The sequence below is a fragment of the Salminus brasiliensis genome, chromosome 11 (genome assembly GCF_030463535.1).
Source record: "Salminus brasiliensis chromosome 11, fSalBra1.hap2, whole genome shotgun sequence".
In the NCBI taxonomy this organism is placed as follows: domain Eukaryota; kingdom Metazoa; phylum Chordata; class Actinopteri; order Characiformes; family Bryconidae; genus Salminus; species Salminus brasiliensis.
In genome coordinates, this window is record NC_132888.1 from 20,445,030 (window position 1) to 20,466,124 (window position 21,095).

The 21,095-nt window shown below is 40.0% G+C and overlaps 2 protein-coding genes across 2 annotated transcripts; one reads left to right on the forward strand and one right to left on the reverse strand.

Moving 5' to 3' along the window:
• The first annotated feature begins 7,909 nt into the window (after positions 1–7,909).
• Positions 7,910–10,443, forward strand: LOC140565557 (uncharacterized). The gene is made up of 3 exons (XM_072691523.1): positions 7,910–7,958; positions 8,079–8,184; positions 9,648–10,443. The coding sequence occupies exons 1-3, from the start codon at positions 7,910–7,912 to the stop codon at positions 10,441–10,443; spliced, it is 951 nt and encodes a 316-aa protein (XP_072547624.1).
• Positions 10,444–11,587: 1,144 nt separating this feature from the next.
• On the reverse strand, positions 11,588–16,553 carry LOC140565586 (zona pellucida-like domain-containing protein 1). The gene is made up of 10 exons (XM_072691578.1): positions 16,460–16,553; positions 16,149–16,375; positions 15,201–15,391; positions 14,255–14,327; positions 14,075–14,172; positions 13,898–13,981; positions 13,632–13,803; positions 13,456–13,540; positions 12,314–12,337; positions 11,588–11,748 (listed from the first exon to the last, which is right to left on the reverse strand). The coding sequence occupies exons 1-10, from the start codon at positions 16,551–16,553 to the stop codon at positions 11,588–11,590; spliced, it is 1,209 nt and encodes a 402-aa protein (XP_072547679.1).
• Between the last annotated feature and the right edge of the window lie 4,542 nt (positions 16,554–21,095).

Genomic DNA, 21,095 nt, shown 5'->3' on the forward strand with positions numbered 1-21,095 from the left:
CTGTGTATCTTGCCACAACATCTTGAATGTCCTTAAATGTCCTCAGTATCTTAGAAGATACTTTACATGGTTGCGTGAAACCACTTGACAGGACATTTTAAAGTAATTTCAACATCTTTGAGTGAAGAATCGTTTTAGTTCCCTACTGTAGTCTTCATTGTGTTCCTTTAAGAACTATTTTAATGCTTAAAGAATCTCCATTCAGTGTCAATACCATTCTAAACCACTGAACCCTTCACCTAAACCACATATCCAAGCCAAGGACAGTTTAAAACTTTTAAATTTTTTAGGAGTAGAACAAGAATTTCTCTTTGAAGCCTTCCATGTGGATCTTCAAGGTGTGAATCTTGGGGCAGTTGTGTCTTTTCCCTTATGGAACAACAATAACTTTGAAATGTATTCCTAATATGTGCACCAATCAGCCATAATATTAGTACCACTGACATGTGAAGTGGAAAACATTGATTGTCTTCATCTACAGTGGAATCTGTCAAGAGGTGAGATATATTAGGCAGCAACTGAACAATCTCCAAAACATCGGGAAGTTCTTGTGGGGTGTTCCAAGTATGCAGTGGTCAGTACCTACCAAAAGTGGTCCATGAAAGGACAACCGTCTTTCTGTCGGCACGAACCAGTCTGGCCATTCTCTGTTGACCTCTCTCAGCAGCAAGGCATTTCTGTTTGCAGAACTGATGCTTACTGGCTTAAGTAAAATCTCAGGAGATCAGCAGTTCAACTAGAAATACTCAGACCAGCCCTTCAGGCTCCAACGATCATGCCAAAGTTTAAAGTTCAAAATCACTGACATCACATTTTCCCCCATTCTATTGTTGACATGAACATTACCTGAAGCTTCTGAAAGAATTCTCTGCAGATAAACATGAACCTATTGGCACCATGCCTGAGGCCATGCATAGGCTAGAGGGGTATCAAGTCCCTCAGCATTGAGCTGTGGAGCAGTGGAGCTGTGTTCTCTGGAATGATGGAAGGTGCTCCATCCAATACTTTTGGGATGAGTTGGAGAGTTAGGGATGAGGTGGGGTGGTGAGCATCCAACATCTTGACCTCACTAATGCTCTTGTTGCTATGTGCTCCAGCATCTAGTAGAAAACCGTCTTCCCTGGACAGTAGAGACGGTTACTTCAACAAAAAGCAAGATAAACTGTTTTTAAAACACTTGAACATATACTAGTTTATTTTTGTTTGATCTATTCCTAGTAAATTGGAATGGAATCGCTATTCTTCCATAAACGAGGCTGCCCTGTCCAGCTTGGGTATCTGCAAACCTTCTGCAAAACTGCAGTAAATATCTAGGTTAAAGTTGATTCACCTGCATTCAGGAGAAGCCAGAATATAACCCTCATTAAACAAACACAAGCAAATACAAACACGGTTACATAAGCATAACTAGGCCTCCTTTGCTCCTGGGCATTTTTTGCACTGGCACTTGAATGGCTTTTATAGCTTTTACAGCTGTGTATCACCAGTGATTAGAAGCAGAGGTGCTGTTAATACTAATATTTCACTAAACACAACACACTTCATACAGTCAACATAATGTCATCTTATAATGCACTACAGAATAATGGACTTTGACCTTGAAGCACAACTAGCAAGTGTGCATGGACTCTGACCCAAGGACGAGCATTTGATTACGTAATTGCACTAGATTGGCCTTTCACATACTTTCAGCCTTTAATTAATCAGTGCATGTTGACGGTGAACGAGGAATCACAGAACGAGTAGATCCCACAGTGACTGTCAATATGAATGACTGTCAAACGTCTTGCACCTTTTTATCAGATAGACACTTTGCAGGTTTACAACTACTACTGACTGTAGCTCATCGATTGCTTCATAACATATTAAGGTACCACCATAAAACCACAGCTGACATCATTCTATCAATCTATAAGAACAGTGGAATCCATCATTACAATTCCAAGGTTTATTTTAGATTTGTGTATTTTGATTGGTAGACCATCATCAGGCCATTAATATACCACAAATCATGTTGGTGTTACTGCTGTCCACCAAGTATTGTCCACTTATGGTGGTCCGATGGTAGTTCTTTCGCATGAATGGATATAGTAGAAGGAGGCTGATGAATTATGCATGAACAAATGAGCCACAATTGGTAATTATAAACCTAATAAAGGCACTTAAGTGGTAGATGTGCCAGATAAAATGGCCAGTGAGTATATGCAGCTCATGGTATGTAAGCCTGAATAGCCTATATGTAGCATTATGTCGCATTTTAACCTTAAAATAAAATCAATGTGATGCTCCAAAGACCTGTAATATGAAAAATAACGCCTGTTTCATTGATATTTTGGCCTCGGCACGCTGCTAACTGCAGTATGTAATTCTGGAGAGTGGGACAAGGCTCCTGAAAACTGCACAATGCTGCGTAAAATCCTGATATTCATGTAAGAATCCTGTAATATTACTCTACTGCGATGGTCCACATGATTCTTTGACTTCCATTGACTTTGAGTTCTATGTCTCTTAGCTTGTCCAGAAATGGTAATGTACAGCTGCCCAAAGTGCAAAAAGACTCTAGGTGGAACCCAAAACAAGAGATACAAATTCTCACATAATGCTGTTAAATCAATGGTTCACTGAGAAATTGAAGGAACTGTATGCTGACATTTTTTTCCCATTTATTACCATTTTTAAGACATAGTTTCATCTTAAATATCTAAGATATTATATCTTATCTTATTAAACTTCAATGCAAATGTCTTAGCTGATTGGTTAGGCTTGAGGGTAAGGATTAAATGGTATACAATTCCATTAAAATGAGATTAATTTCATATGTCTTTGACTACTTCCCCAAAGATAATGGAGCTCTGACTGGGTAATGAGAAACAGACTACCCACTTCATACTTGTCTGTTCATCTTCTCTAAAGGCCCACATTAATATTAATTATGATACCCATTAGCTTTCATGACAGGCCAACATCAGTAAGAACAGTATAAATGGATGTACTTTTAAATTGGCAATGCTGTGTAAAAACACCCAACCTCAATTTGCATTTTAATCAGATTTCATGTGACCTGGTTTGTAATGTCAGTAGATACATATGTGTAAATGTCAGGGAGACCCATTCCTTTATTTAATTTGAAGGCAATTGCCCATTAAATACCAGTTATTATAGTTTTCAGTGTTGGGCTGAGTTCTGCACAGTACTGTCAATATTTACTCTGCACAAATAACACACAAAAACACAGTTTCCAGTCTATTGCATTTAAAAACCACTTCATCTGACCTCTCTCTCTATCTCTGTGTCTTAGTCATTTAAGGATACTAGACTTTAAATTAGTTAAGTACGCTCAAGTACTAATAGTCCCAGACCTCAGTACTAATAGTCCCAGAAATTCCAAGAGGGTAGAGGAAAGGCATTGTTTGCTGTGGATCTTTGATTAAATGGGTGTTTGATGACATATATTAGAGATATATTTGGCACTGGCCCTGATTTGGCTATGAGAGCATATATGGCCATAGAAATGGGTGATGTATGTCATTTACCAGTTATAAAAACCATTTTGGAGAATCTGAAGCACCGTGCTTAGAGACATTTACTGCCAATGCAAGTGATCTATCATGTGAGTGGGCAGAGAAACTTTGTTTAGCCTGGATTGCTCTCCGGAAAGCCTGGACGATACCCTAGAACAGAACTGACAGAGATTCAAATTAGGTCAGTAATGAGGCTCGGGTAGTGGCTCCATGCTAAATTATTTGAGTTGTGACTGGTGACAGTATAAATATTTCACAAGGGCTTACGTTTAATCCTCTCTTCAGCAGTACTTTGAAAATAAGGAGCGATCCTTAAATATATCTCGGTAGAGCCCTTAGCTCTGAATCCTCACGCTGGGACGGAGTTCTACGGGTGTTATCTATCCAAACTCCCCTTGACACACTTCTCTTGCAGGTTAATCGATCCCCCGTATCTTTACCTGCGGCTAATTTGCTTCATAGTAACCATTTACAGAGCAATGCACATGCCATTAGTGAGGCCCATGGGAAGTAGAGCTGGGAGAAACAGCAGCTATCAAAGCCCTGGGGGGAACAGGGGGAAGCAGTGACGGACGCTGGCAGGATATTTATTTGGAATAAGGCTAGAGGGACTCGTTGCAAAATGATGCAAAGGGCTCATAAAACACTTATCTGCGATGGAATGAACTCCTGGTTCCCTGCTTGGCGTAGTGGGAACAGCACATGCAGAGAGAAAATGTGTGTGTTGTGAGCCTGAGCATATGACAAGTAAACTTCGGTAGACTGAATCTATTGATGGGCGTTTGATACAACAGCTATCAGCCAGCTGATGCAGCAATAGCCAATTTAGGTTTAAAAATAACTTTTAGTGGCACGAAAAATCCATTTCTATTGGTTTAAAGATTTTCTGCTGTCCATGAGTCAATATATTTGTGAAGATTTTTAAAGTTCTACTGTTTAAGAGTCCATAAACAATGTTGAAAAGTAGAGAGGAAGCATTATTTGTATTTTTTTGCCCCATCTCCTGATTCCTTTATGCTGAAGTTGCCAAATATACTGGGACAGGCCAGGGGGGAAGGTGGGGGCATACCATGCCCACTCCTTTATTTTACACTTATACTAAAAAGGACAGCACTTTAAGTCACATGTGTCAAGTGGTTGCAAATGAATAAAATGCAACACCTCATCACAATTCTTGGCAAAAAAAAACACCACCTGGCATGTTAAAATTTTCCATTAGGTAATAAAACTGATTTTTTTATGCTGAATATGTTCAGCATATCAGAAATGCCTGATAATAGTTTTGCTTGCTTTGGTGTTTTTTCATTGACTTATAAAGCATTAGCTATCATAAGAGTATGGTGATTCTTGTTTAGCTACTTCTACATTCAACATACTAATGGAGGCTTATATGCACTATTTAGTAGAACAGTTTTGTGATATATAACAACAGAAGAACTCCATTTGGTCCCTTAACAGATGAATGAACCATGTGCGGTAGATCATATACCCTACAAAGAACAATTTGAACATTCAAAAGGTTTCTTTAATTGACATAATTGGCATTTAGCAGACGCACTTACAAATGTGCTTGAACATTCACCCTGAATATTCAAAGTTAGTGTCGATAGACCCCTAATTCAAGGGTTATTGATGACAGGGTTGTGGGTTTGAAACTTGGGATCAGCAGTTAGAGCACCGGGCTATTGAGGGTTCAAGACCTAGGCTCAGCGGTTAGGGCACCAGGCTATTGATATCAGGGTTGTGGGTTCGGTATTTGGACTCAGCAGTTAGAGCACCGGGCTATTGAGGGTTCAGGACCTAGGCTCAGCAATTATGAACTGGGCTATTGATGGCAGGGTTGTGGGTTTAAAACTTGGTCTCAGCAGTTAGAGCACCAGGCTATTATGGGTTCAATACCTAGGCTCATCCTGGAGCACCGGGCTAATTATATACATAAGGGTTGTGGGTTCGATACTTCTGCTCAGCAGTTGGTTGTGGGTTGAATACCTAGGCTCAGTGGTTAGAGCATTGGGTTATTGATGGCAGGTTTGTGGATTCGATACCCGGGCTTGGGTTAGTGGTTTGATACCTGGGCTCGGTAAGCTGTTGGGTACCCTCTCTGCTCACCCGGGTCCAATGCTTGTCCAAGGCATATGCTTGTCTTGTCTTGTCATTGAGGCATGATATTGCCAGAAATGAGCGCCCGATAACCCTAAAGTAACAAAGTGCTCTTGAAAGAAGTAGGTCTTCAAGGTAGCAAGTGAGTCTGCTGTTCAAGAACATTTAGGGGGAGTTAATTCCAGCACTTTGGTGCCCAGACAAAGAAAGAGCTGGATGCTTGATTCTTCATAGAAGAATTGCTTTTCCTAAGGAACTTTTGAAGAACTCTCTTTTTTAAGAGTGTAGGCTTTTTGGTCGTTCATATAAGGACTATGTGTTGTAGATGGTTCTGTAAACGCCTTTATGTCAGTCCAGAACTCCACAACATTCTGACTGTCTGACGTATAATTGGATGTTCAATTGATTAGAGATTACTTTTGTTGATCTGTTTACCTTCCTTTGAATGATTTTATTCAGAGGTCAATTTGATTTTCACTTTGACCTGATATATCAAGTATACATAATGTACACTACATTTAAATGGGGTTCTTCTGTGTTGTTTAGTCAACATAATGGATTGAAATAGGAATAAAATAAAATAAAATAAAAGTTTTGCAATAAAAATGTAAAAGCTTGACCCTTTAAAAAGCCTATGGCCCTCCAGCAGGCCACAATTGTTATTACAAACTTCTATTACCAGAGAAAAGCCCCACCAGTCTGTACAGAAGTCCCTGTATTACTGAATAATACACCTGTGTCATAAATATTGGAGTGTTAAGGGGTTAAATATCTCTTTGCCATTTCTAGAAGGTTCTTGTAAAACCTTTTTATTGAAAAGTTCTCTAAAAAAGGCAACCATGGCCTACAACACAATAATGGGGCTCATTCATTAGAAGACCACCCAATATGCAATTTGAGAAGGTGGGTTAACCATATCTCAGCATTATTTATGATATATGCTGTGATTATATGCAGATAGTCACCAGTGCTTGTTCCACCCCCCATCAAGGTCTGTTCTACATGTTCACTCTTTGAAGCTCTTGTTTGAGAGAGTGGGGGCTTCAAGGACAAACGGAGGCAGACCTAAAAAAACATTCAGCACGTTCAAATTGTTTGCACACAAGAAATAATCAATGGGCAAAGAAAGACAAATACCACAAGCAGTCCCTGGAATTCTCACCTTGGTTTTCCTCACTTTGCATGGCTGTTAGTAGATTAGGCCTGAAGAGCGAGAAAAACAAGCGTACGTTCAACATTCGCAGGTGGTTTAGCGCAGTCTGCTGGGGAAAGCAGCCACGAGAGCATTGAGGACGTCTTATGAATGGGAACCACACACAAATGAGCGAGTCTCTTGCTGCACATGACAGCAGCCGGCCAGGCCTTCAGAGGCCGTCACTGTTTGCTTGTTTATCACTACTTTGTCCCAGCAGACGCTGGAGAAAATCAAATAGCAGCCATTCAGTGGAGCACAAACAAACAGCACCTTTGTTCTCTGCACCGGAGATAGGGCAGCTAGCACTGGATCATGAAAAGAATTCTATGGGACGTTTTTTTGGGATTTTTTAATTTTTTTTTTGAAAGTCAGGGCAGCCAAGTTTAGAGTAACTGGGCCAACAACTTGTTTAAAGTACCTGGGCCAACTTTTTTTTCCCTCAAATGGGTGACCAAACGAGCTCTTTAGGCATAGCTTTGGAGCTTTCACACCCAAGCAGCTCTCAAAGCGGCCTATTCTGAAACACATGACATGACAGTCATTAACATTTAAGTCATTTCAGTCCAGCGCGAGGAGAAGCGAGGTTATCAGTCCTGATCAGTGCAAAAACACCCCCGGTAGTAAAACATCATAACCAGTTCTGACCTCACCTGACTTCCAGGTGCGTCAACAGCGGCCTTGATGTGACATCACAGGGATTACTTTGAAGAAGGGATGTGGAGAAGGCATCAGCATTGGAAGGGGCCAATTGGAGGGGGCGGCCGGCGGTTTCCTGCGACGCTCTGTTATCATAGTGACCCTCCACGTGTTACATGTTGACACGGGCGGAGTGCAAGAAGGTCTCTGATAAGGGACAGCTTTAAAAGAAGGGGGTTGAGAGGTGCACCCCGCAGACCCTGATCGAAAGGTAAGGTCCGCACACATCACATGATCATCAATAGGTTCTTGACTTAGCTTGCCAAACTGTGATCTTCACATGACACTGATCATTTGGGAGAGGAAATCCAGTTTCGACCCTTGTCTCATGTTGTTTTTTTACTTACAGAGAAGGAAAAATACTTTTCTACACAGAAAGAAAGAAAGAAAGAAAAACATGCTGCTGCAGTTTATGATCTTGGCCACGTCTCTGGCAGCTGCAATCGGTTTGTAGCCCTTATTTTTAATGAGGTTCTTTTGATGATGTTCTTTGAAACTTGTGTGTTCAAGTTTCAAAAAGGATTGTACCAAGATTACTGAATGTCACTGCATTGTCTGCCCTGTAGCATTTCCAGTTCAGCAGGGCACTGCCAGTGGAGAAGCCCTGTGGACCGTCCAGGAGGAAATTGAAAATCTGGCTACTAATAAAGCCGACATTTCCAAGGAATTCAAGTGAGTGTTGTTTATTAATTTTTTGTTTGTTTGTTGTTTTTTGTTTGGTTTTTATTTCACTGCACTGCAAAAAAAAGGATAACTTAACAATAGGAAGTGATAATAGCTTCAACTTAGTCAATATTTCTAAGATTTCACTGAATCGGTCACAAGTATTTGAACATACATTTTATTAGAAATAATAAATAATTTTTTTTTATTAATAATAAGAATCTGGAGTATTGCTATTCTAACACACATGCTAATATATATAATAATAAAATAGTCATTTTGATGAATATTATATTATATATATATACTATAATATATATATGAAGTTATCACAATAAACAATCATTCTAAGTAATGTAGTTTATTTAAAATATGCCAGTGTTGCCACTATATATATAGTGATTTATAAATATAATTTATAGATTGTGCTTGCCAGGATATCAATATCCAATGTATTTTGCAGTGTGGGACTACAAGGCTGATGTCATTTAAGTCTATGACATTTTTAGTCCTGTACCTTCAGCGCAAAGCAAACTTTGAATACCATACAAAGTGAAGGGGGTTCAACACTTTGATTCTTTACGCTCATAATGCCATAACCTAGTGCCATAACCAAAGTGGCTCTCAGCCTGCAGTGGTTCTACAGCTAGGTAAACTTTTAATAGGTAGATTTAATATATAATAGGTTAATAGGTCAACCATTAGACATGGTAATACTCCAAAGGACCCTTTAAGGCAATGTCATTTTTGAAGGAGACACTGAAAGTTTGGGGTTGTTTGCTCTGGAAAAGATGCCCATTACTGGTCAAATATGATGTATAAACCAAATGGAAATAATTTTATAATAGGTTATTTAAAAAAAAAAAGAATGGAATAGGAAAATCACTCAGTCACCAGTGTTTCACTGTGATGATGGTTTTAGTAGGGCTGAATGATATTGATATATTGCAATATTAAAAATGAATTCTAATCTAATAAATCGAATAAAATTAGATGCTCTAGATGTCAATTGATTTCAGTCAGTAAAATTGTTTGCTTAGCTAAATAATGCATTTGAGATAACTATATTCTCTCTCTCTCTTTCTCTCTCTCTCTCTCTCTCTCTCTCTATATATATATATATATATATATATATATATATATATGTTTAGATTTTCAGCTAGTTGTTCCTTACTCAGTGGACAAGAGAGAGAGAGAGAGAGAGAGAGAGAGAGAGAGAGCAACCATTTGATAACTCAACATGGCATTACAGCTATTTTTAATGTAATGATAATAAATAAAGTGTTTTCCTTCATGTATACAGCAGATTTAAATTATATTGGACATGTACCACATCGAGGGTTACATGTCTTAACAGTCAGGGTTCCCTTTAGGAGTGTAGTAGTTAGTTATCAAATAATTGATTGAAGTGGTCTGAAGTTTTTGCCGCCAGTTCGATCGGCAACCATCACATGTTGACTCGTATGTTGCAGTGGAATGTGGAAGAGCCACGTTGTGAGCACTGACCTGTACTCGCCGGATGCCCAGAACCCCATGGCGGCCGAGCTGAGACGCAAGCTGAGCCAGGAGTCTGAGCGCCTACGGGCTCGCCTCAGGCAAGAGCTGCTGGAGCTGAGGCAGAGGCTGTCTCCTTACCCCACTCACCCACAGCTTACCCCTGCCAACGTCCGTGAGCTCCTGGCCCCCTTCACCCAAAAGCTCCAGAGGGCCCTGGACTCCAACACCCAGGAGCTTTGCGGTCAGCTCAGCCTGAGCCTTCAGGGCCTCCAGGGCCTTCAGCCTGACGGACCTTCACCCTACCAAGAAGCAGTGGGGAAGATTGGTCAAGCTCTGGATGAGAGCCATCGTAGAAGGACCGTGGCTTTTGAGGACTTTAAAACAAAGGCGTTTGAAGCGGTTGAGGAGGACCGAGATGGCAGCAAAAAGGATCTGTGGGAGGAGGTAACGGCCAGGCTGGGCCAGGAGATCGTTTCGTTCAGCTTGGAGGTCCAGGGCAAGGTGGCGGCACTGAAAGTCTCACTAACAGGGCTCCTGACTTCAGCAGAGCCAGCGAAAGCTGAAGCAGATTCCAAGGTGCTTCAGTTCTGCCAGAGTTCCTCAGCTCAGAATCAGAAGTTTATTGCTGATTTAGAGCAGCAAATAGCCAGCCTGGAAGAAAAGCAGAGTCACGGGGATCCATCGAGTCATGTCAACATTGAGTCCATACAGGAGGATTTCTCCACCAGACTGAACGCGTTACTAGCGGACATTGTGCACACTCTGAACTAGAGAGACCCCTCTCTCGGCCTACGCCACAACAACCACTGTAATGTAAATAGGAATATCAGCACAGAATTGTCAAATTATTCATATTATCTTTTGTAGAACAGAGATTTATGTAAATTTGGCTTTTTAAACAGTGAAGAAACATCAACTGGTCTGTATATTGTTCAAGAAACAACAACGCACAGTTTTTGACATGCAGGTTTATTGAAGCTGTTTTGTTTGGATGTATAAATGTTCACATATAGATCTGTATAATCTGTATGTAAAATATGCTCTATTTTGAACATTACTGTGTATATACAATAGTTTCAATTGCTCACAAGTGTATATATTGTCCATTGATCACGGTTTTCTTAAATGAAATCAATAAAACGCTTAACATGCTCTTATTTTCAAGCACCTACATGTATTATTAAAGCAATGTACAAAGCAGACATAAGGTTATTGCGTGCTAAAGTGATCTACATTTTTATTGGAAAACCCAAAAATAAAAATGACAAAAATAATATAGTTTATCAAAATTATTGTGTATCTCAATTTGCTTTACAATCTAGAACTTCATACTTTAAGCTGGTGATCCTGCGACCTATTGGTCCTACATGCAACTGATCCTTCAATCTTCTTGGTATTACTATTCGCAGTATTTAAAAAAATGAATAGGATCCATTAATGTCACTACCGTTCAAAAGTTACTTGTCATATTTATTTTTAAAAATAAAAAATGGCCTTAAAAAATTCTAAAGGTCATTAATTGTTAGTTTATATACAAGAAATAACTTATACAACATGTATTTTTAATATTTTAATATAGACACCAAAAGTTCATTTTTAAAATGTATAAATGCTCAATATTTCAATACTATCAAGCATGTCAAGAACGACACAAAGTTCATTCATTTAAAGAACTTCACCTTTGTCCTTATTTAAATCCTGAAAAGCATTAAAGTAATTTTAAAAATTGATCTTGAACCAAATCAGTTTTATAGCATTTAAAACATTGATTCCAAACTTTTGAACGGTAGCGGAAGTGTTTCTAGAGGAACCTCTCTGGCACTTCATATAGGTGCTATGATACACTGAGCTGTCTTATCAGACAGATCAAATTAGGCTGCTTCAGCACAGAGCAGATGGCAAGCTGTTGGGTCCTTCATTTGAAGACATGAGGCATGCCACCAATCCAGTGCACCTTCTTCAGCACGAACCACCCAGCCACGACCAGTAGCACTGCCGCAGCGGTGGCAAATACAGCTCCTACAACTGCCCCGGTTACCTTGTCCTGGCTTTGAGCAGAATGTCCACTCCCACCTACTGCAATAAAGAGCACACAATACTCCATAAGGAACAGGATTGGTTAGTGTGGTCAGTCTGGGCAGTTGAATACTTTAAGGCAGGGGTGCTTATTGTCCTGGTCCTGGAGTGCTAATTCCTACCACCCTGGAGGGTTCAGATGCCCTTGAGGGTCTTCTTTTTACCAGGATCAGGTGTGTTAAGGGTATAAGGTTAGAACTAAACTCTGCAGGGGGGTAGATCTCCAGGACCAGGACTGAACATGTGTGTTTTAGGGGATTAAAATACAGGATATGTGCAAGGAATAAAGCAAGCCGTATAATTTAATTCTCATCTCAACTCAGCTCAGAGCCGGCCCAAGGCATACTCAAATTATGCAGCCGCTTAGGGCCCCAACACCACCAGGGGGCCCCCAAGAGCACCAAGATATGATAATGAAAAAAATATATTTTAAAAATAACATTGAATAATAAAACGAATGAAATGGTGGTATGGGGGCCCCAAATGAAAATCTGCTTAGGGGCCCAAAAAAGGCTTGGGCCGGCCCTGACTCATCAAGTAATTCAATAAATTAAAAGTTTCTCACCATAGGCAGACGCAGTCGGGACACCTGATAAATCAAAATGACAGATGTTACCAACAGGTAAAACCACTTAAAGTGCAATGGTCATGATGGCATGGTATATGATGCCATCTTATGTTTTACTGGCTTCGACACTTAGTTGTGCTCATGTTAACGGACTAGCTAATGTGAGATATCTCGTAATCTCATAATGTGCACATAATAGACTAAAGTATTGGGACACCTGCTAATGCATTGTTTCTTTTGAAATCAAAGGTATTAAAACGAGTTCAGCTTCTGTTGGAGTAACTGTCTCTATTGTCCAGGGAACTGTCCTTTCCACTAGATTTTGGAGCATTGCTGTAAGAACATGGTTGCGGTCACCACCCCAAATCCTCACAACTCCCCAACCCATCCAAAAATTATTGTATAGAGCACCATCATTCCAGAGAACACAGTTCCACTGCTCCACAATTCAATGCTGGTTGGCTTTACACTCCTCAGTAGGTTCATATTCATTAGCTTCAGAGAGTCCTATTCTATTGGGAACACTTCATTGTAGGGAGTAGACAAACTGTTTGCACATCAGTGTCAGCAATAAGTACAACCTTCTTTAGAATGGGTGTCCACAAACATTTGGACATAAAGTGTAGTCACATTCTATGCTAAGTTTTTGGTAGTTTTCTGTATTGTTTGTTGAAGTCATTATTGATATATGACTTCATATTCATGTAGCAATAAGTCTTACCACAGTTAATAGTGGTGCTTGTTTTCACAGAACTCCTAGCATAGGCAAACCTAAAACTCTGAAACTCTATGTTCTCAGAGCCCCAGGTTCCTCACTAAAAGTAGCTATTTGCCCCACAAACTGGACGCTGGAAAGTGTGGAGGGTGCATGTCATCATGTCCTTAGTTAAACTACACTCTATGTGTAACCTAACAATGCAGTTATACCCATATGGCCAAGCAGGGACACCGTATGGGAGAAGTTAGGACGATTCTAAGGGTCTGTGACAGGACAGGGGCCCAAAAAATGTATTATTGAGTATTTGGGCAGACTTAGAGTTGTGGGGCCCAGTGTAACATTGTTAATGGCCCAAAATCCCTGGCAGCGGCCCTGTGGCCAAGAAACAAGCAAGCAGCCAAGCTGTTGTTTTTCTACTCACTTTCAGCGGCGGTATATATCGGCCCCATCGACACGGTGGCCTCGGTTCCAGGCTCGACGGATCTCTTTCTTCTACCACTGCAACTCTGCACACAAACCCAGACAGAACTCATTTAACACATCAGTGTGTCATATAATGAAATCTGCCATATCTTGCTAGATAAACTCTTTGCTTACGTTCAGAAAGGTCTGGCACTTGTCAGGTTCGCAGAGCTTCAATATGCAGTGAATGTAGATGGAGGACCGGTCTTGGTCACGATGCTCCACAAAACGGAAAGCCTCAAAGGAGAACCTGGACTTCTTGGCGATCCCATTCCACAGTATTGTAGTGCGAGTGTCGACATTACATCTGTGGGGGAACAGATCGAATGGTTAACAAAAATATTATTTAGACAAAAAGTATTGTGATGTTTTTAATGAAACGTGAAAACTGAACTTCTTACACATTGAAAAAGTCATGTTTCTCACTGCCGGTTGAATTGTATGCCGTTGGAGTTGCAAAGCAATGATCCAAGAGGAGATTAAAGCTTCAGAGAGTGCAAACAGACAGTCAGTCAAGATTAAAAGTTCTAAATGCTCAGCAGTTCATTCAGCCTCAACTTCTTGGAAGATGCTCTTACTTTCCAGTCAGGTTGACCGCTTTGACCTCAACAAAGACCTTTGTGCGCAGCTGCAACCCAGTAGATGGAACCGCCAATGGATACAAAAAATTTGAATCCTGAGAACAGAATGCATCAAAGCTTTAACACTGGGACAACCATCTTTAAAGCAAGTAAAACGTAGCAAATGGACTGACTTACATTGTACACACTCATGCTGAGAGTGTCAATAAAGCTTCCATTTTTGTCTTTGGTGGCCACCGACACTGATGATCTGGGAAATAAAAACAAACACCAAAATCAGTCACTAATCACTAATAAATCAATGATATCACTTTTTTCATTTATCCGGGTACAAGGACTAAAGATAGCCCTTTCACAAGTAAGTTCTGGCTACCTGTGATGGTCCACCACAGTGAGTTTTCTGTAACCTCTGCACCATTTAAAGTGGAACAGAGTAATCCAGCATTTTTGGGATGCGCTATATGTTGTGGGAGGACTAATAATAAGATAGATTAGATGAATCAGTAGAATTAAACCTGAATGTTGCGTCAATTCTCAAAGCTGAACGTTTGGCTCTTACAGGTTGGACAGTTCCACACTTACATGTATAGGAATTTGGCCAACACTGTAATCCAGAGAAATTTATATTTGAAGTCATGCCCAGAGACACTTAATGATTTAGCAGGAAATCAAAACCTAGCCTGCCACAAGGAAGGTGAAGTTGTTACCCACCACGCTACACCAATTATAACTTTATATACTGTAAAGGTTCTCTTAATAGAACCCTCACATTATTATGTGATGGTACTTTTAAAGTGTTCTTCATAGTAATGTTGTGCTTTTTATTTAAATTGACTTCTTTTGAGGTTTTTGTAAACACTATATTAATACTTAATATGGCTTCTTACATTTATTCAGCAGCATTTACACAGTATAGCATTTTTCCCAGAATTAACTAATTTGTTAATTCTCTCCCACTAGCTAGTTCTCTACATTTTTAGGTAAGTTACAAGTGTCCAAATCTGAGTTTTATAGTCTGGAAGTACAAACAAACTGGAAATCCAATCTGACCCATAGCTAGTTGTCGTGACAGCAGTTAAAAAGAAAAGTAAAAACTTTGAAATGTTTGATCATTGAAACTTACGCCACTATCTGGGTGTTGTTGAGGAGGTATTCCAGCGGGTAGCGGCAGGAGAAGTGGTAGTAGAGGTCTGTGGAATAGCTGATGAGTCCTGATGAGGAGGTGGGCGTGTCTACATAGCCTGTGATGATGACTGACTGGATGGTAGAGAACTGACTGAAGGGTCCAGAGGAGCTGGGGACCTCGTTTACAATCTGATCCCCAAAAAACACAGTGACTGTTAAAACCTTTAAAGTTGTATTTCAGCTTAAAATCATAGTTATGCAATATTTTAGCCAGTCAGTGAATTCCAGTGAATACTTCTCTCTGTTTTTATAGACAATGAAGACATAACATAAGTAAGAGATTATCTAATGGGGAATTCCACATTTTCAGAAGAAATAATTGAAAAGGGCTGGTCTTCTGGACATGGATTAAGCCTATAGTCTTGGACAGAATTGCTGTGCTAATGCTGAGACTGGGTTTAGACTTAAGATATCAACACAGTAATTCAGAAAGTTAGGCTAAAATGGATTTCTAAAACTCATGCATGGCAGAGGGGTATATGTAGGGTGTTGTAAGGCAAAATAGTCCCAAAAACTCAGAATACATGTGTAGGTTTTGGATAGTCAATAAAGTACATATATTATATTTGCCATAGTCGTTGCATAGACTCACACCTCCTGGTTTCTACCACAAACTATGTAAAGACACTGATCCAGTAAGTGTCTCTACACTTAACCAGTTCACATTAAACTACTCTGGATGAGTTTGTTGAAAAATCAGTGACTGAATTCTGCAGTAATTTTGGTAAATTCTGGTGAAAATCCCTTTCTATAACTCTTGCATGGTTTGAGGCATGAATATGATTATTTAGACATGCAGTTGCATGATGCTAAGTGTATATGCTTATGCTGTATATGTGCCTGTGTGTGTGTATGTGAGCTCTCTGTAGAAATAGACTGCTCTCACCTGCAGGGACTGTCGGCATGGGTTGGCTTGGCTGTCATTGACGGGCAGTTGGAAACGGACGACCGGTGGGTCTACGCTGGTGTCGTTGATGCCTTTGCACATGCTGTTGTTGTGCTCCCCATTCAGAGCCAAGTTGTTGGGGTCGAAGCCGGCCCACTGCGCCGTGCAGAGGTTCACTTTCAGAGTGATCTCGCTGACTCCGCACTCCACTATCAGGTCATTGTTGTCTGAGATAAACAGGGAGCAGATTAGCAGGTGCTAACAGGAAAGACATGGTGGGTAAGATCAGTGCTCGGGGGTCTGGGACTCACTTGGAACCCTGTCGTACAGGGAGGAGCAGTTATAGAGGGAGAGAGCCGGCTGCAGGCCCACAGCCAGCACTGAGAGACACAGCCACAGCAGCATCCTCCAGAGAATACCTCCAAAGATGGTTTCTCCTTACAGAGAAAGACATATCATCTTAAAGCAGGGGATCTTCAATGTTTTTTAGGCAATAGAATATATAGGTTGTTTTGTTGATCTCAACCATATGAGCCATTATCACCAACATTTAAGTCATTAAACAATTAAGTCTGCTAATCAAGCAATTATCTATCCAGGCCTTTCACATCTCACAAGTCTGCTTAGCTGTTCAAATTAATCAATCAAGCCAGATCAGCAAATGTAGCTTACCTGTCAATCTCCAGATGGGATGCACACACAATATCAGAGACAGTGGGAGATGCCCCTTATATAGCAGTAGAAATGTGATGAGTGTGAATAGGTGTGTGTAAGTACGGGGGAGTCCCACACACCTCAGCCCTCCCACTGATGCATTGTCTGTTTAGAGACTTCTTTGAACATGAGCTCAAGCAAACTGCTGCAATACTGTGTTAGTAGGTTCTGGCACACTATGCTGTCTGTGTGTGTGTCACGGTTTCTTCAGCGTTCTGGGTCTGTACTCCTGCACAGTGCATTTGAAATGTCCTGTATGCAGAAGTGGATAGTCACACTGACTCAATTAAATTAAGATAGATTTCTGATGGACTGCTAAGAATATTTGTGAGGAAAGGAATGTACGATAAACTGCTGTTTTATGAGATCTCTGTTCTTAACCCCTTAATGCAGAAAAGGCTTATTACACACTAAGGTGTATTGTTCAATAACTACAGGGACTTCTGTACAAATTGATGAGGCTATTCTTTGGTAATAACACGTCCATAAATGTTTGATGTTTGTAATAACACGTCCATAAAGAACAATGTTTGTCAAAGGGATGTGTGTGTGTGTCTATGTGTGAATAGTAGCAGAGAGTGCCTTTACAAGTAAATGTTCTCTACACTTTTATTAAAATTCTTCATAATCACATATCTATGCCATTCTATGGCACTGCTTGAACAAGAACCCTTTGTAGCATATTTCTTGTTAAGAGTGTAATTCTAGATGTTAGTAGTTTTACTACAGTCAAACAGTCAGTACTACAACTTCAACAATACAAAGTAACAGTACTGAAATGTTGACTTGCAATACCCTACCTGTCTTTAGGTGCTGTTATAAGCATGCCTGTAAAATGTTGGAGTAATTGTACCTTGTTGTGGTAGCAAAGAATTATTATGACGATTATACTACTTACTAATAATACTTGATTCGAGTATAACTGAAATTAAGGATTGCCATAGAATGCATTAACTGAGTATTTGAAGTTGTTATTTGATGTTCTATGAAGCCCAATAAAAACCCAGGTATTTTGCCTCAGAATGGCGTAAAAGCTTATTATTTTGTTAGTATTCCGGAGTTTATTAATGAATAGTGTTGCTGTCCTCTGGTTGTGTCCTCCCTAAGTAAAAGTTTATTGCTCAAATGTTGATCTTTGATGTCTCAGGTGATCTTATATTTATGATTATTTTAGTATTCATGAGTATTTTTGATCTCACTTACTTTTCATGTAGTGATCAACTTTGTCACAGATGTTTTTCCTACACATGCTTAGGAGAAACAGCATTAGACAGATTAGTGTTTCTCTACAATTTTCTGCCCTCTATTTGTATCTTCAGGTTTGTTAATGATTAACTCGTTAATGATTCCTCTGTTTATACTCTTTCATCTTGTTGCTGGCCATCCTCTTTCTCTTTTACCTTCATCTATTCCAAGCAGAATTGTTTTTTTTTTTTCAGTAAACTGGTTCTTCTCATTATGTGTCCAAAATAATAGAGCTTTAGATTTGGTGATCTGGGCTTCCAGTGAAAGATGGTGATTTATTTGCAGGATCAGGAATTCTGCAAATTTACTGGTTTATTGAATCAATAATTAATGAATGCATTCAAATATTTGTTAGATGTTACAACAGTTACAATAAATAAAATATCCCAAATAAAAACAATGATTCACCGTCGGCAGGGTCTGCACAGGGTCTGTACAGACTGCAGAAGGAGTTGGAGGACAGCACAGCATATATCAAAGGGTATCCTACATATTCTACAAAAAATGAGCATTTTACAGACATTTTCATTAGAGAAACACCATTATTTTACAGATAATACGGATATTATTATAATCAAACAACTTTAATAAAGTGACAACACTACATGTTCTGCAGCAAAATAAGAAGCTGTCTAAAAAAAAAACATTTTCATTGGCTACTGACGGGACTCAATTAGGTTAAGTCGCTGACCAGTATACACCACTATATTATGCTTAGAGTCAGGTCAAAAACATCAGGCATGTTTGACAAGATCAGAAGGCCAAAAATCTGAGCCTGGTTCCCCCCCACACACTAATCAATTCTCTACGCCCTCCGACTTGTCTGACTGACAAAAAAATCTGCAGTCTACAGTCAACCAGAGACTCTGGAGTAGTGGTGCACTGTTCAACTGTGCAGCGACACCTGCACAAACATGACCTTCATGAAGGCGTGCAAGTGTTATACAGTTATGCAGTGGCTTTGAAGAACCTTTTTTTCAGTCTAAATGCTCTACAATACAATACAATCAGTTAATGAGCAGAATGTAGAAATGTTCAGTGTTCATGCACTTCACTCAGACACAGCTCAAACATCAATGATATTGTAATAACAATTCTTGTCTAGTAGACAAACCACAAGATATGCTGAGTGAGGTATCATCTCCTGGGAATGGAAAGGCATGAAAGTAGGAAACACAATAACATGCTACAATGTCCGAAACACACAGCACCAAAAATAACCAGTATTACACTGGGTTGCATGCAAGCCACCGCTATTGTGTTGCAAGGGGTAACTGAGTAACCGCTGCTATAGGCTAAAATGTCTCTTTGAGTGAAAGGTTATTGTCTGACACAAAATGGACAAAGAGGTAAGCAGACCTGATTCTGCCGAAAAGCCCCTTGGTCAGAGAGCACATTTCACATTGTGCATTTCAATGCGTCACACTTTTGACACTCTTCTGTTTTCCACTTCTCAGTGGAACTGCTCAATGGAGTCAGTTGGACATTAAACTACACCGCAATCAAATATTATTCTCCGATTGCATTATTCCACATGACTGTAGGGGGGCTCACTCACAATGAGACAGCTGTACATCACACAATTGACTGGGCCTATGTCAGCCTTCATATCAGTGACTATCAGCCTACTCGCGGAGGTCAGAAGTTGGAATTGGAGACACCGGATTTCCCATGATATGCACTAAAAACGTCCCGTTAGAAAAGGTTTATGATTAAAAACGCAGCCGTGATGTGGCAGAAATACTTTCTCCTATTGAAAACGCTTGCAAGGGCCTACACGCGCCATGGGGTTGGGATGCTCTCAGATGGCACATGGGCGTTGTTATTAATCACAGACTGTGCTTGTTTTTCTACACTCATATTGTGTCCTGATTTCCACAGGAGACTGGCTGGGAGAGGCCCTTTTGAAAGCCACTTTAGAAAAGAGCACAAAAGCTATGGCGATAAATGACAACTAATGACTCGGATGTAATAAACCCAGGCAATTTGTTATTTATGTCTTGAAATCAATCTGAACATAAAGAACTGCCTGTCCCTTTATTATGAGGTCCGGTGTTTTCAGAGACACCCAGGTCTCCAATAGCAACATGCGTCTGATCTGAAATCACAATTTAAAGATTTGAAATCACAGTTTATTTTCAAGGATTGCAGCACATTTAAAATGACTCTGTTTATGATGAGTTCAACTCATTTGTATGGCTGTATATACAGTGTCCAGAATGATGAACAAAGCTGTAGATAATTCAGCAGTGACTGAGAAAGCTGTGGAGCATCATGAGAGTTATCCAATACTGGTTCCCCATGTGAAATACACTTTTCTCCCTGGGTTTGGAGGTCACACAGACATAGATCAGGAAGATCTAGTCTAATACTGTTGCTCCATAAACTTCTAAACTGACCAAATAACATCAATAAGTCTCAGATTTGTATGATTAGCTGACTACTAGGCGCTGCGTTAGCTAAACCTTTCTCTCTGCTACTGAATGAGTGTACAGGTGGGATTCTGTGTAATATTTTAGTACTAATACTAACTTTATTTACAGGTCACACACCAGTCTATTCAGACTCCTAAACCCTTCTAAATTTTCTACTTTCTTTTCTCTCCCTAATGTGCTGAGCTGCCCCTCGCTGTCTGCTCGTCCATTTGTGGTTGGGTGCTGGTGTCTACACTTTGGATCCTGTGCCACTGTAAAACCCCCCAAAACTTTGTTGTGTTCCTCCTAACCCCTCCTCTCTGTCTAATTGACTTTAGCATTTCACTCACGTTTTTATTGTTTATGGCTTGACGACACATTTGCCATATTCTCTTATTTCAGTATTGTTTTATTCCTGTTTTGCTTTTAATTGTGCTATCCAGTGTCGACCAGAGGAGGCTGGGTTCCCCTCGGACCCGGCTCGGACCCGGATCTCTATAAAGCTGTTTTGTGACAACATTCGTTGTGAAAAGCTCCATATAAATAAATCTGAATTTAATTGAATATTTTGCTA

Bases quoted from the DNA above. Each gene is read 5' to 3' on its own strand.
- LOC140565557 (XM_072691523.1), top strand. From the start codon at position 7,910: ATGCTGCTGCAGTTTATGATCTTGGCCACGTCTCTGGCAGCTGCAATC. The intron at 7,959-8,078 runs GTTTGTAGCCCT...TCTGCCCTGTAG, and splicing joins GTCTCTGGCAGCTGCAATCG to CATTTCCAGTTCAGCAGGGC. The intron at 8,185-9,647 runs GTGAGTGTTGTT...CGTATGTTGCAG, and splicing joins GACATTTCCAAGGAATTCAA to TGGAATGTGGAAGAGCCACG.
- LOC140565586 (XM_072691578.1), bottom strand. From the start codon at position 16,553: ATGCTGCTGTGGCTGTGTCTCTCAGTGCTGGCTGTGGGCCTGCAGCCG. The intron at 16,376-16,459 runs GTGAGTCCCAGA...TGTTTATCTCAG, and splicing joins CCTGTACGACAGGGTTCCAA to ACAACAATGACCTGATAGTG. The intron at 13,541-13,631 runs GTAAGCAAAGAG...GTTTGTGTGCAG, and splicing joins AGTGCCAGACCTTTCTGAAC to AGTTGCAGTGGTAGAAGAAA.